The sequence below is a fragment of the Narcine bancroftii genome, chromosome 8 (genome assembly GCF_036971445.1).
Source record: "Narcine bancroftii isolate sNarBan1 chromosome 8, sNarBan1.hap1, whole genome shotgun sequence".
In the NCBI taxonomy this organism is placed as follows: domain Eukaryota; kingdom Metazoa; phylum Chordata; class Chondrichthyes; order Torpediniformes; family Narcinidae; genus Narcine; species Narcine bancroftii.
This window is the reverse complement of record NC_091476.1, coordinates 161908953-161924648: the sequence shown is the minus strand read 5'-3', so window position 1 is coordinate 161924648 and position 15696 is coordinate 161908953. Positions and strand designations below refer to the sequence as shown.

The 15696-nt window shown below is 38.9% G+C and overlaps 1 protein-coding gene across 13 annotated transcripts in view; it reads left to right on the top strand.

Moving 5' to 3' along the window:
- The window catches only part of macf1a (microtubule actin crosslinking factor 1a), a 535539-nt gene that overhangs the window by 264532 nt on the left and 255311 nt on the right, over nt 1–15696 (top strand). For all 13 annotated transcript variants that reach the window (XM_069895733.1, XM_069895734.1, XM_069895729.1 and 10 more), the window contains exons 6-7: nt 11844–12010; nt 14519–14631. In XM_069895733.1, the coding sequence (XP_069751834.1) occupies nt 11844–12010; nt 14519–14631 (280 nt within the window). The remainder of the gene's footprint in view (nt 1–11843; nt 12011–14518; nt 14632–15696) is intronic.

Below are 15696 nucleotides of genomic sequence, written 5' to 3'. Positions count from 1 at the left end.
AGTAAAGAATATTATTATTCCACGTTTTAATGTAACTTCATTTCCTTATTATTAGTGTTTAAAATGCCCTGTGTTGTACTTTGCCTCAATGAATGGTAACATAGATTTTGCATGGAGTTCAAGTGCTGTTGAATTATGCTTGATGCTGAAATAAGTGCTAACGTTATTTTACACTTCAATGTGTGTGTGTGTGTGTGTGTGTTCCAATAATAGTCAACCTGATGAATCTACTTCAAATTCCAAGCTGCATTCTTCACAGCTGAAACCTTCATGCTGTAAGCAACCCTTGTATGTGTTGGTGGCAAGCTGGAAGGGCATACAAAATGATATTTCAATAGTGGAAATCTATTCCAATTGCAATGGGGGGTGGGGGGAGTGGGGTAGGAATTGGCGAAGAGAGGAGACTGGTGAAATGATTATAATGTTTTATTTTGTTTGTGTTTTTATGCGAGGTGGTGCTTGACTAGATTTTGTTCCAAAATCTGTCATAGTACTTATAAAGAAGTTCAAAATCTGTCTTTTTTTAAATTTGTACCTGTTTCAGGACTTGTTTCTGTAATGAATGAATTCAAAGTTATGCTGTTATCTACACACAATTCAGGAAGAGCTCCTTTCAAATGGAGGAGCACTGGGATATATTTTACTGACATATTAGATGGAGTCATGCATTCACCTCTTAAAATAGGGCATAGGTAAAAATATAAACTGACACTACCATTGGAAATAAGATGTATGCTGACATCGCACAGTGAAGGGCATCTGAAATGCCTGATATGGTGCTTGAAGCAAGAAGCCTTGAAGCTAGCAAGCTGAGGACTGGCTTGAGGATTAGTCTGAAAGGCTCTTTTTTAATACCATGGGCATGAAGAGCTCTGTGGTATATTTACCATAAATGCTGATTCCTTGAATTGTATTATGAACATAGTAAAACATTCTTTCTGCAGAATATACAGGATGGTACTTTTATAATATTAATATTGCAGACATTGAGAAATTAAAATCTCTATGGCACAAAGTGCAAGATTTGTGGCTTAAGAGATGAAGGAAAATATAAAATAGAAAGAGAAAGCTTACAATGTTGATAGAGTAAGAAAGATGAAGATTAGAAGAATTTTGCTAAACAAGAACGATCAAAAAGTGATAAAGGAAAACGATGAGAATAAGTAGACAAATAAAATGGCTGGATTGAATATCAAGAAAAAAGCTTTTTCTCGGAAAAGGGAGAGAGTGAGGTCAGAGTGCTAGGGGGCTTGGAGGGGATGCTGGGATATTCCTTGGAGGAGGAGATGGGGGTTGCTTGGAGGTATGGGGAAGCTGAGAAGATATCGGAAAGGGAACTTTTGGAGGATCTATTTGGAACATGGAAGCTGAGGGAAGATCTACTCAGGGAGAGCAGTGAGAGGATCTTCTTGGAAGGGGAAAGCTGAGGTATGATCCTGAGAGCTAAGGGAGGGTGTGCTCAGAAGGAGGGGGCTGAGGGAAGGTGTGCTCGGAAGGAGGGGGTTGAGGGGGAATGTACTCGGGAAAGGGAGGAGAATTGAAGGGTGTTCCTTGGAGAGAAAGGAGAGAGCTGAGGTTTTAAGTGATAGGGAGCTGGAGCTGAGAGGTCTTGCTTGGAGGATGGGGGCTGGAGAGAATGAGACAATGTGGCCAAGGTGCTGCCTGGATTTAAGCAGTGATGTTGCTCCTTTCACATTCTCAGAATGCTGCAAACTGCACCCCAACAATAATTTACATAAAATAAAAGCATGAATTTGGAAGCAAACGTTTCCAACAATTTGCACATAGCAGTTTTTCAAAGGCAGTGAGTATGACAAATACCCAAATTCTATGCCTGGAAAAGATTTTCACTAAAGTCCACAGTTCTATGCATGAGTTAGTTATGTTTCTGTTTCTATGCAATCCAGTACAGTTTGATTGGTGAATGTATGGGTTTAATTTGCTGTGCACTTCAGTTGCAGGTTGGTACCTTTCATATTTCAAGCCAGTGTTGAAATGTCCATGAAAATGTTCCAGTCCAGCAGAGGGAGTAGTTGGTTGAAGTACAGAAGGGCTGTACTCTATCACACAAATATTTGATATCAGTAAAGTCAATTAGGAAGGCATTGATCCAACCCAATCTTATCCCAAGCCCATGCTGAAGGACAGCAAGATGATTTTTGAGTCCAAGTCCCCATAGACACCTTTTGCTCAATCCTTTGCTCATTCTGGTTTATTGAGGCCCAGTCACTAGCAGCTTCTGAACTTGAACTCCTAATGTGCCTCTCAGTTCATCCAATAAATGAAGCCATGAGCAGTGATTCTATTTTTCAGAAATGCTAAATGGCAAGGGAGTTAACTCTGCCCACTTGAAAACTGGGATGTTTTCAAAGTGTAGCTTGTGGGAAGGTCAGGGACAGCAGATTTGGGAATTGGCTGCCAGGGTCAGTAGTGATGGCTATGTTGAAAAAGATAAAGGTGGATAAATCTCCGGGACCGGACAAAATATTCCCAAGGACACTCAGGGAGGCTAGTGGACAGATAGTGGGGCCATTAACAGAGATATTTAGGATGTCACTGGCCACGGGGGTGGTGTTAAAGGATTGGAGGGTGGCGCATGTGGTTCCGCTGTTTAAGAAAGGGTCTAAATGTAAACCTGGGAATTATAGGCCCGTGAGTCTGACGTCTGTGGTGGGCAAGTTGATGGAAAGTGTTCTGATGGTATTTACAAATATTTGGAGGTACAGGGATTGCTAGGGAGTAATCAGCATGGTTTTGTCAGGGGTAGATCATGCTTGACAAACCTGATTGAGTTTTTCGAGGGGGTTACAAAAAAGGTTGATGAAGGGAAAGCTGTGGATGTTGTCTATTTAGACTTTAGTAAAGCTTTTGACAAAGTTCCCCACAGGAGGTTAGGGAAAAAGGTGGAGGCATTAGGTATAAATGAGGAGGTAGTGAAATGGATTCAGCAATGGTTGGATGGGAGGTGTCAGAGAGTAGTGGTAGAAAATTGTTTGTCCAATTGGAGGCCGGTGACTAGTGGAGTTCCATAGGGATTGGTCCTGGGTCCACTATTGTTTGTTATATATATTAACGATCTGGAAGTAGGGGTGGAGAATTGGATAAGCAAGTTTGCGGATGACACAAAGATTGGTGGTGTTGTGGACAGTGAGGAAGATTACCGTAGATTACTGGAGGTGTGGGCTGAGAAATGGCTGATGGAATTTAATACAGATAAGTGTGAGGGGTTACATTTTGGAAAGGCAAATCTAAATAGGGCATATGCATTAAATGGTAGGCTATTGAGATGTGCAGAGCAACAAAGGGATTTAGGAGTTGTGGTAAATAGTACCCTCAAGGCTGATACTCAGGTAGATGGTGTGGTGAAGAAGGCATTTGGAATGTTGGCCTTCATAAATCGGAGTATTGAATTCAAGAGTAGGGAGGTTATGATGAAATTGTACAAGGCATTGGTGAGGCCAAATTTGGAGTACCGTGTACAGTTTTGGTCACCAAATTATAGGAAAGATATAAACAAAATAGAGAGAGTGCAGAGAAGGTTCACGAGAATGTTGACAGGATTTCAAGGTTTGAGTTACAGGGAAAGGTTGTGCAGACTGGGGCTTTTTTCTCTGGAGCGTAGAAGATTGAGAGGGGACTTGATAGAGGTGTTTAAGATTTTAAAAGGGATTTTAAGATTTTAAACGTGGATAGACTTTTTCAATTAAGAGTGGGGGAGATTCAAACTAGAGGGCATGGTTTAAGATTGAAGGGGGAAAATTATAAGGGGAACAAGAGGGGAAATTTCTTTACGCAAAGGGTGGTAGGGATGTGGAATGAGCTTCCGACAGACGTGGTCGAGGCGGGATCATTGGTTACATTTAAGAAAAGACTGGGTAGTTACATGGAGAGGAGAGGACTGGAGGGGTATGGACCGGGTGCTGGTCAGTGGGACTAGGAGGGTGGAGATTCGTTACTGCATGGACTAGTAGGGCCGAACTGGCCTGTTCTGTGCTGTAAGTGGTTATATGGTAATATGGTCCTGGACTGTAATGTGTAAATGGTATCAAAGCTGATGCAATTTCCTCATTCAGTGAGAAAATAGGAAGTAGCACAGATAACAGACATCAGTGTATTGTGAAAAAATACAAAAGAAGGGACCAGAGTAATAATGAAGAATTTTATTGCTACTCTACAAGGAGAAAGCATGGCCTAGTTCCATGGTTTTTCTCTTTGCAGCATCTTGTATTTGTAGAAAGTGAGTGGAGCCAAAGGAGAAAATGTCAATTGTGCAAATAAATCCAAGGGAGGGAACAGTCCTGAAGGAAAGCGACAGATTGGAACTCCACTGAGAAGAGGTGGAAAATATTGTGAAATTGTGCAAAAGTAACAACCTGAGTCTCAACATGGAGAAGAAGAAGGAGATGATTGTGGACTTCAGGAGGACCAGGAACAACTATCCTCCACACAACTATCCTCAACTGTAGAAGAGAGAGTGGAGAGCACCAAGTTCCTTGGAGTTCTCTTCACTAATGACCTATCGTGGACACTCAACATCTCCTTATTTGACAGGAAGGTATAACAGCATCTGCACTTCCTGAGAAATCTGAAGCAGGCAAGGCTATCGGCAACTTTCTACAGGAGCTCTATTGAGAGCATCCTGGCTAGCTCCATCATAATATGGTACAGTTGCTGCAGAGAAATGGATTGGAAGTCAATCTACAGGACCATAAGAGTGGCAGAGAGGATCATTGGAGTCTTGCTCTCCCGCAATCAATGTGATCTACCGGGATCGTTGTCTGAAGAGGAAGCGCAAAATCATTGAGGACCCCATCCACTCTGCATACAGCATCTTTCAGCTGCTCCCATTGGGGAAGAGATACAGGAGTATCAGAGCCAGCACCCCCAGGCTGAGGAACAGGCAGTGAGAATGGTGAACCATCACATTAACCATCTGAGACTCTCATTAGTTCAAAGCAATATTTATTTATTTGTATTTATGAAATACTTGACTTGACTTGCATATGTAATGTTTGTATGTCTGTTATATCTGGGTTGTGTGTCTGTGTGTTTTGAACTGAGGACCGGAGAATGCGGTTTCATCAGGTTGTACTTGTACTATCAGATGACAAAAAACTTGACAGAAGAAGCAATGCAGTGTCTTTAAGCTTATCTGATGTGGAATGCAAGTGAATATTAATTTAATGTTTATCTTGAGAATGAAACTGTTTAAGCAAGGAAAACTCTTCTTAAAGTGTTGGAGGGCATCCAAATTGGATGTGAGAAAAGGAAATGTAGCCAATGGGTCAGAATGATTTATCTGACACAAAGAAAAGGAAATAACACATGGGTCTGTTGGTCCAGACATGTTTATGGATATTAAGAGAAAATGGCAGAAATGTACTGTTCTTAGTTGGGTATTAAGAGATTGGAGGTTATGAAGGAAAGAAGTCCAGAAATTTGACGTGGACAAGTTAGTCAAAATGGCTTGTTTCCATGCTGTGCAATTCTTTGAGAGCTGGGAGATAGCGTTTAAAAAGTTGGAATTCTGGCTCAGCAAGGTCGAGGTCCATTTGCCAACGACCAGATGTGGCTTTGAGGAGGTAGGTTGGTATGAGTGAATAGAAAGGAAAAATTAATACATTAGAGAGAGAAGCCAACAGATTGTGTCTTTTGCCTTCTTAACTGGAACCATATTATATCCTACTTTCCTATGATCAATGAAAGGCCATGTCTCAATGGTCTCACCCAGCTACCTCACTGCTCTCATACTTTGGAACCAAAGGCTAGAAAAAAAGTGAGACTAATCCTGAGGTGTTTTGGCAAATTATTTGGAGAAGAGTGAATAAGACAATATTTGTTGTGATTATTTTTTAGAGAAGAGAATTCACTAATGGAGACAGAATAAATATGCTTTGTTTTATATTGTTACATCCCCCTGGGCCAGTAACTTTCAGCAAGCCATTTCAAGTTAAGGTATAACCTCTTTATGTAGCCTGACCCATTTTTCTTGAAGATGTGAAACAAGGATATGCTCTGTGAACTTGGGCCTCTTGACTGATCAAACATTTCCAAGCTGTGAAGATATTCAACAGAAAAACTAGAAATATACTTTTTCATGTAAAATAAATCCTATCTAATATGGTTACAAGAACAGCCATCCCAGATGTATTTTGGCAGGGTACTGAAAAAGAATGTTTTATGATTCTTTCTCAACTTGGATAATGTTGAGATTTGTTCAGTTTTGTAGCTGGGGTTTTCATAGCCCAACTCAAGGGCTCTGAAATCTTGAACAGTGAGGCAAGCAATATGAACAACTGATGATTCCATTGGCATAAAAAAAATTTGCTGCAGGAACTCAACAGGTTGAGCAGCATCAGTGGGAGAAAACTATTTTAAACAAAAGTAGACTTTATGCACAATAAGTTATTTATAAAAGGAAAACTGTTCAAAGTCTCTTCCCACCCTTCATTTAGTATCCATACATTTCCAGCTCTGTACATTCATTTATATTTACACCATTACCATCACTGAGGCACCTTGTTGTTACTTCCCCTGTTCTTTGAGGGACTTCCCTTTGGTCTCAGCCCCTCAATGCCTGGTAATGGAAGGACTTTGGACTGTGGTCCTTCTCCACAGTGCCCTTATGTTGGCTGCGCCAAGCTTCAGCACATACACCTGCAGCTAAACAGCGACATTCTAGAACCGGCAGCTCAGTGTGCTGAAAGATCAACAAGTTTCAGGCAGACCAAAGTGAGTCTTTCATTGAGTTGATGGTCTTCCAGCATTACTGGAGATCTGACTCTGTACACGTCCCTGCGAATAGCCCTTAAGTCAGAGAGTTCTCTGTCTTGCTGCTGCAGGAGATAAACCATGACAAGGACACTTAAATCCTTTTCCACAGACTCTTTATGAATCTACATTCTACAAAGAGGTGGGCAACTCTCTCCACTCCAACATAGTCATCTCAGGGACAACGTTCCTATTGCACAGGAAGGATCTGACTGGGAGAGCTCCTCCCACCACCAGCCAGGCCAAGTCCTGATGCTTGTGTGTGAGCCCTGGTGATGAGGCATTCTGTCAGATGACCTGGACTGTCTGCTTCAGGAACCACTCAAACATGTCCATTGAATCCTTGTCTCTTAGTGTCTGTGGGATGTTCTGTACTGATTTCTGCCTGATGATGGCCTTCTGGTCAAAGGTGTTTGTCTGAACAACCTTTTCCATGAAGGATAGAAAAAGAATTGTTAATGCCTGGGGTTGACCATTCTTCACCATTACTAAGAGTGCAGAAGGGAAATAGGTGGTAAAATGAGGACAGGGTTGGACAGGGGCCAGTAGGGGAATGGTTAATCAGGGGTAATCATGGACTTTTTATTGGCATAATTTATGACACACAATTTATCATAATGTCCAGTGATTTTAAAAAATTGAGATATGCAATATGCTAATGAGTTAGTGGTATTTGGCTCCAATTTGCCAGATGTATATCTAACTACATAGTAACAATTGAAACTCAGTATTTTACAATTGTAATAATGGCAACAGAGTAAGCATTGTGAGGTTGCCATCATTTCATTTGTATTTATTATTATTGTGTAACTATAAAAATGTTGACTCCAATGTCATGCAGCCATCAAGCCCTGTTGTTGATACCCGAGTTAGATGCACAAAGCACGAGTGCATGGCACTGACTTTACTGAATATCAGGGCTTTCTACCAAAGTGAGGTTGACTGTGATGATATAATTGAATTACCGCATGTTACGGCACTGAAGGAAAGTGACTTGTAGGAGGGGAGAGTAGGGGGGGTGGGGAGAAGGAGCTGGGGGTAGAATTTGGGGGGGTGTGATTGTTAAACTGTGAGATTCTACTGGAGACAGGGAAAAGTTTTTTCATCAACTGAGTTCAGTTGCGGCAGAGTGCAGGATTGTGCATGCACCATCACTACTGCGTGTCATTTAATGTCTTGACAATGGGAAACACGTTGGGATGTCTCTGAAAGCCACAAAAGACCGCAGATGTGGAGCGGGGAAGAAGATCCTTCACTCCGCAGAGAAGAATGAAATGTAAATACCTGAAGAAAAATATTTACATTCCCAAGATGCTGCCAAAGTTGAGAAAAAACTACCTGGCAAATTATTTCCACCAGCAACATTGCAGATAGAAAATGATAAAGACATGATCTCTGTCGCCTGCAACTGCCGGGAAATTGTCAGTGGGCACCAAACCCTATCTGGCAAACGGAGCTGAAGACCCAACGCAAACATCGAAGAGTCTGAGTCATGTATCAGATTTTCCCACGAAAACAGTGACCACTTCGGAGAAATCGATAGATTTAAATGTTAAGTGTAGAAAGTATGCAGCAGATACTCTCAGTCACGTCTGAAATCAAACCAATTGGTGAGCATGTGATTACATTTGAAAAGGATGTATATTTATTTGATCAAATCACATCTGAGAAAGAGCTCAGTGACCCAGCTCTAAAGCTTAGCAAATCTACAATAAAAGGAGATCATGTTGTAAATTGGATTTACAAATTTGCAGATAACAAAAATTGGAGGTGTTGTGGACAGTGAGGAAGGCTTTCAAAGCTTGCAATGGAATCTGAACCAGCTGTAAAAATGGGCTGAAAAATGACAGATGGAATTTAATGCAGACATGTGTGAGGTGTTGTATTTTGGAAGGACAAACCAAGAAAGGACATACACAGTAAATGGTTTCAAGGGAACATTAGGGGGAACTTCTTCACACAGAGAGTTGTAGGAGTCTGGAATTTGCTGCCAGTTGAAGTGCTAAATGTGAGCTCAATTTTAATTTTTAAGAAGAATTTGGACAGGTACATGGATTGGAAGTGTATGGAGGGCTATGATCAGGGTGCAGATCAGTGGGACTAGGGAGATTAATAGTTTGGCAAAGACTAGAAGGTCCAAAGGGCCTGTTTCGGTGCTGTATTGTTCTGTGGTTTTAGTGCACAAATATAGTTGCTGTTCCTGAAGCTATTACATCCCACCTTATTGCAAGGAGTTAATTGGGCATGAGTAAGAAACTCTTACTACAATTGGATCATATTCTGAGTCCCTTAACTTCAGAAAAAATACATTTGACAATTATCTCCTATCTTGTTTGAAGCAGCATAAAATACAAAACTTTATTTGGCTAGAGATGTAATTATATGAACTCTTAAGACTTGTAGTTACAAAGTACTATGTTTTGATGATCTTATATAAAGGATAAGTATAGAGTACAGATGTGATTTTGTTTAAACTCTAGTTGTAGAAATGGCTGTTCATTTGTCCTTGAGCAAATTAATAAAAAACTAATTGATAATAATTTTGACATTTATTTTTAGCACTTGCATATAAAATCTTTTGGATAATCTTTCCAAATAAAACTGATAAGTCAGATCAAGAATAGAGATTGCTACTTTCAGGTGAATATGTTATTTCAGTGATTGGTAAATTGTCTTCCAGTTTTTCCACAAATTTCTCTCCAACTGAACAATAGTTCCGAATACTCCAATTTGAGTTTCTTGTTCAGCTGACCCCATTTTCCACCACGTTTGTGTACTGTGATTCTCCTTAGGCATCCATTATGAAAAACTTTAAATTAACCAATTAACTTTTTATGACTGAGTGTTTAAAACACTGTCCATTGACAGTACCCATCATATTATTTTCAGTAAAAGTCAGGTTTAATATCAATGCTCAAATATTGAACAAAATAAACGCATTTCAGTTAAAAAAAATCTTCCTTTTGTGCTTGGCAAAGCATCTCATTTTATTGGACATACATTGCACTAACATTTAACTTAAAGCAATGAAATTGTGAAAGTTCTAAGAACGTTAAGTACTGCAATCTATTAACACATCAGATTTTGGGAAAAAAACATAGATGATAATTTTATATCAGATTGGCCATTAGAGCAGTTAAAAAAGGAGGTAGAATTCTGACCTTCACGTGGTTGTTGAGAGTAGATGGTCAATTAACATTGTATGTTATGAATCTATTTTATCTATTAATTCAGCAAATAGATTCTCCTCTATCCCTGTTCAGGTCCATAATTCTTCCTGAAGAATTAAATGACCTTTTCCTTTCTTGTCTTGACAAATCAACTGCATTTTGAGACATTTCCTTACTTGTGAATCTTGTATGATGTCAATTGAAACAGATTTATGCATAAATCTTTAAAATTGAATACATTAGCTCTAAAATATATATTTCTTACTAAAGTAATACATTTAAATATATTTGTAGTAAGGGAATTGTTGGCTGGATTCAGGGTCACACAGACATACACACACACCCACACACCCACACACATACACACACACAACACACACACACACCCACCCACCACACACACACACACACACACACTCACAGACCCCCCCATTTTGGAGATGACACATCTGTAATTTTCTGGAGCTGAAGCAGGAAGATGAAAAGCTTTATGATGGTTCTTGAGTTACTGAGAACAATGGAGTGTTTGCTTCATTAAAAACTGAAGTATTTAAGTACTCAAACTACTGGTTGCTCAAGGAGGCCATCTGTTTAAATTTAAGACCCTTTTGCTTATTTTCTTATTTTGTTAGGATGGAAATTCAGAGGCAGGTTCAAACAAGCAGGCCTTTAAATTCAGTGGTTCACAGACAGACTAGATTCTAATCCACTTAACTTCTGAAAGAGATGCTTTTAGCATATAGATGTGAATTAACTTTGGAAGTGCTTCAGAGGGCCATCTGGCATGATTCTTGCTTTTGGAGAAATGAAACAGAAACAGTGATTGTGTTGCATTTCATGTGTTGAGACATTTCAGAGAGAAATATATTATTGGAAGAAGAGGCATTTTGAAACCGAAATAAGTTGACCATCCTGTGAGCAAGACTGTTTTGAAAAACAGTACCCTCTAGAGAGAGATGCTGTTCTGTATTGTATTATCCTTATCATAGGAGATAATACAAAATCAATGGCAATAAAGAGCTACTTCACTTTGAATAAAGAGGACAGTTTTGGGATCCAAGATTCAATAACCAGAAAAGGTACTGTTATGTGTTACTTCTGAAAAAAAGTGGCTATTGAAGGAGGAAGACCACTTCTGTCTCTAAGAAAAGAGGGCAGTTCAACCATGTCCCTTTCAATTTGGGCACTTTGTTAAGCCCTTGTCTAGGTTTGTGAAATCATTGTGGAACAAAAATAGCCACTTCATGATCTCATTTGAAAAGAGAAAGGATTTACCATGTGGAACATATTTCAAAATCTCCAAGCAAGAGAGAAAAATAGTTCGTATGGAAAAACATTGCTCTGAAAATAACTCTACAAAAGAAAGTTATGTTTGAAAGAGGTCCTAATGACTTGATGTTTCAATGTACTTCATTATTGCTTTTGAGCAACAATTTAAAGAATCCTGATGCTTCACTCTTACTCCATAATTGTTTTTCAATGGCAGTAAAGCCTTTGAGTTTCAATACGAAATCTGAGATTGAACTTTAAAATCATTTCTTCAGAGTTAAACTATAATGGTCTGGGTTTTCACACACTTTACTTTTGCACATACTGGGGTTTAAGATAGAGTTAAGTTTAGAGTTAATTAAGAAGTGTTATGTTATTAATAAGTAATAATAAAATAATAAATTATTATTTTTGAAAATGCCATTGTTTGTTGTACATTCCCATTGCTGCTTATTTAGTTCATAACAATAAATCAATTTGACAATTTGGTTATTTTAAAAAATAATTAACTTTGAATCTTTTTTTTTTGGATGGTCGTTAAAATTGATATAATCTTAACAGTGTTCAGTTGTGGCCAGACTTTTGTGCCAGCAATATTTGGGAAAGCTATCTTTTCAAATGTTCCCTTTGCAGATTTCGGAAATTTATGTGAGTGGAGAATCTGGTGACATGTCTGCAAAAGAAAAGTTGCTACTTTGGACACAGAAGGTGACTGAAGGCTATACTGGGTTAAAGTGTTCCAACTTTACCTCCAGCTGGAGTGATGGAAAAGTATTTAATGCCATCATACATAAATACAGGTAAATTAATGCATTTGCAAAGATACTTAAAGTCATTCTGTTAAGTTTTCATTTGCCTTAGCATCTAATATATGGAGATTCATTAGAAAAACATAATCAGGATTAGTCCTATGACCTTCCTTTTTTGAATATTTAATTTTTTTTTTCATTTTTCATAGTCCTCAGACCTTCCTGAGTTTAACTTGCCAATAATTTAGATAATGACTGATCTGTGTGACATAATCTCAATGAAAATAAATGCCAAACTCCTGAGTGTATGTTCAATAAAGTTTAATTACAGTGTATTTTCAAACTTGTCGATTGAGATAATATCACTGCCCTGATCAGATGAGCAAAAAGTATCAATTAAAATTCAATCCAGAGTGATATGAGATGATGCATATTCATAATGTGCTGACACATGCATTCTTCTTACTGACAGTTCTCTTCAAGTCCTTTTCTTGGGTTATCTGGTTTCTGACTTCTGAACTTGTATATTGAAGCATAAAGATCAGAGACCAGATGCTTGGTATGAGCTGCAGAGCTGTTCACTTAAAAGTAAAATAAGTGCCAATAGGTAGTTTAGTTTATATTTTAATTTTACTTCAGTGTTGCCTCTTTTAAGATGTTAGCATTTTTTACATTTGCTTGCAACTTAAATCTTTTTTAACTGTCTGATTTTTTCAATTACATTTTAACTGTTGAAAAAGACCTTTGACTGCTAGGCCTTCTGGTTGATTGGCCATAAAGGATGAGAGTAAGGTGAGTGCTTGCAATGGATCTGATCCACCCTGATTGAATGCTGAGGAGGATGGAAGTACTGAGTGCAAATTAATAAACAAGAAGGAACATGGATAGAGTACACAAGATATTTTATTCTTTTATCTGTATATATGCACTATAATAGCAGAGGAGTTATGCTAGAACTGTATTAAAGGCTTGGTAGTATTCTATTTATTTTGTTAAATTATTTTCTAAAATTAAAAAATAATTCAACATAGGCTGGTGGAGAAGCTGTCCTCACTGGGACTCAACACCCCTCTCTGCAACTGGATTCTGGACTTCCTAATGGAAAGTCATCCAGGTTGGTAGCAGATCGTTGAGCACCGCCACACTAAGGATTGGCACACCACAGGGCTGTGTGCTCAGCCCACTCCTGTTCATGCCACTGACTCACGACTGCATCACCAGATCCAGCTCCAACAGCGTCATCAAGTTTGCAGATGACACAACAGTCGTTGGCCTCATCAATAACAATAATGAGTCACACTAACAGAGAAGAGGTAGAAAATCTCGTGAAATGGTGCTAGAGTAACAACCTGAGTCTCAACGTGGACAAGACAAAGGAGATTATTGTGGACTTCAGGAGGACCAGGAATGACCATCCTTCACAACACATCAACAACTCTACTGGAGAGCACCAAGGTCCTTGGAGTTCAATTAACTAGTGACCTATCGTGGACACACAATATCTCCTCACTTGTCAGGAAAGCGCAACAGTGACTGCACTTCCTAAGAACTCTGAAGTGGGCAAGGCTATTGGCCACCAGTATGTCAACCTTCTACAGGAGCTCTATCAAGAGTGTCCTGGTTAGCTAATCACAGTGTGGTACGGTTACTGTAGAGAAATGGATTGGAGGTCAATCCACAGGACCATAAGAGTGGCAGAGAGGATTAATGGATGCTCCCTCTCCTCTTCTCCCCCCATTGACGTGATCCACCGGGATTTTTGTCTGAAGAGGGCAAGCAAAATCTTTAAACACCCCTTCCACCTGTACAGAGCATCTTTCAGCTGCCCCCATCTGCACACAGCATCTTTCAGCTGCTCCCATCGAGAAAGAGATACAGGAGGATCAGAGCCAGCACCACCAGGCTGAGGAAACTCCTCGCAATAACCATCTGAGACTCTCATATTCAGAAAACAATATATATATGAATACTTGTCTTCAGTATGTATTGTTTGTCTCTATGTGTGTTATATCTGATTGTGACTCTTAAGTTTTGCACAGAGGACCAGAGAATGTTGTTTCATCAGGTTGTACTTGTGCCATCAGATGACAATAAACTTGACTATCACATTTTTTTAAAAAATGCTTGAATGTGTACTTGAAGAGATGTAACTGGCAAAGCTCTCATCTTAGAGCTCAGAAGTGGGCTTGGACTAAACATTTGCTTCTGAAACCAGCAAATGCATTTTGAGTCAAATGACAACCTTTATACCATAAACATCTATCGTTTGAAATCTGAAGGAGCAAAGCAACCAAATTGTAACTCAATAAAGTTTTGATTTTTACTCTAGGTGCAAAGGAAAAAAAAAAGAATAATTAGTGTATTCACTTTGAAAATTTCCAATTCCAGATATATTAAAAAAAATCTTTAAAGAGAAAATCAGTACTTACTTTGTGAATTTGAATTTCAGTTTTCAACATGCATCAAATCTCAGCACCAAAATATACAATTGAAAGGGTTAATATGTTTTATGTAATAACTTTTGGTGCTTAAAACTGATTTAGATGCCTTCTTTTATAGACCAGACCTTATTGATATGGAGAAAGTTTCAATTCAGAGCAATCAAGAGAATCTGGAGCAAGCTTTTGCAGTTGCTGAAGGACTTGGGGTTACGCGTCTATTGGATCCAGAAGGTACACAACAATTATGGAACTACACTGTGTAATAGAACTGTGAGCCTTTTTTTGCTTAATTGTGACTATGGGCATTATTCTATATCTGTGCTTCATTTTTAACAAAAGCTTCAGTGGTATCAAAATGAATTGTAAAACTTTTTTCAGTATCCTTTGATTTGCTAATCTTCAATTATTTTACAAAATCTTTTCTTGCAAGAATTTTAAAATTATATTATTGCACTTGTAAAATTGAAACCATGGCCACCAATGGGAAAATAAGCAATAATTGCAGTCATATCTCATGCACAGGATGATGACTCTGGTTGGAGACCAATCATTCCAGTCTCAGCACATTGATTCTACAGAGCTGTGCCCTTGGTTTAAACATCTTCAATTGCTTCATCAATGATCTTTCATCCATTTTAAGTTCTGAAGTGGGGATGCTTGGTGGTAATTGCAAGATTTCATTCACTGTTCCTCAGTCATTGAAACAGTTCACGTCTGCAGCATTCAGACACAGGCTGATAAGTGCCAAGAAACATTCCTGCTGTAGAAGTACCAGACAATGACTGTTTCCAAATAGTGAAAGTTTAACCAACTGTCCTTTATGTTCAGTGGCATTACCATTAATATTTTCGAGTTCACCAGTGACCAAAAGCTTAACTGGAACAGCCACAAAAGTATTCTAGCTACAAGATCAGTTGAGAAGCTGAATTTAACCTGAACATGTGTTAGGTGTTGCACTTTGGTGGGATAAGGTAGGGTGGGACTTGCACAGTAAACAGTTGGGAACTGCAGAGTGCAGAAGAACAGAGGGATTTGGGTATACAGATATACAATTCCTTGAAAGTGGCGCCAGGAGTAGATAGAGACATAAAGGAAGCTTTTGGCACTTTGGCCTTCAGAAATCAAAGTATTATGTATAAGTGTTAGGAGGTTATGTTGAAATTGTATAAGACATTGATGAGGCCAAATCTGGAATGGTATGTGTAGCTTTGGTCACCTACCTGCAGGAAAGATAACAATATTAATAAAGTGCAGAGAAAATTCACAAGGATGCTTTTGAAGAGTCAACTTATAGGG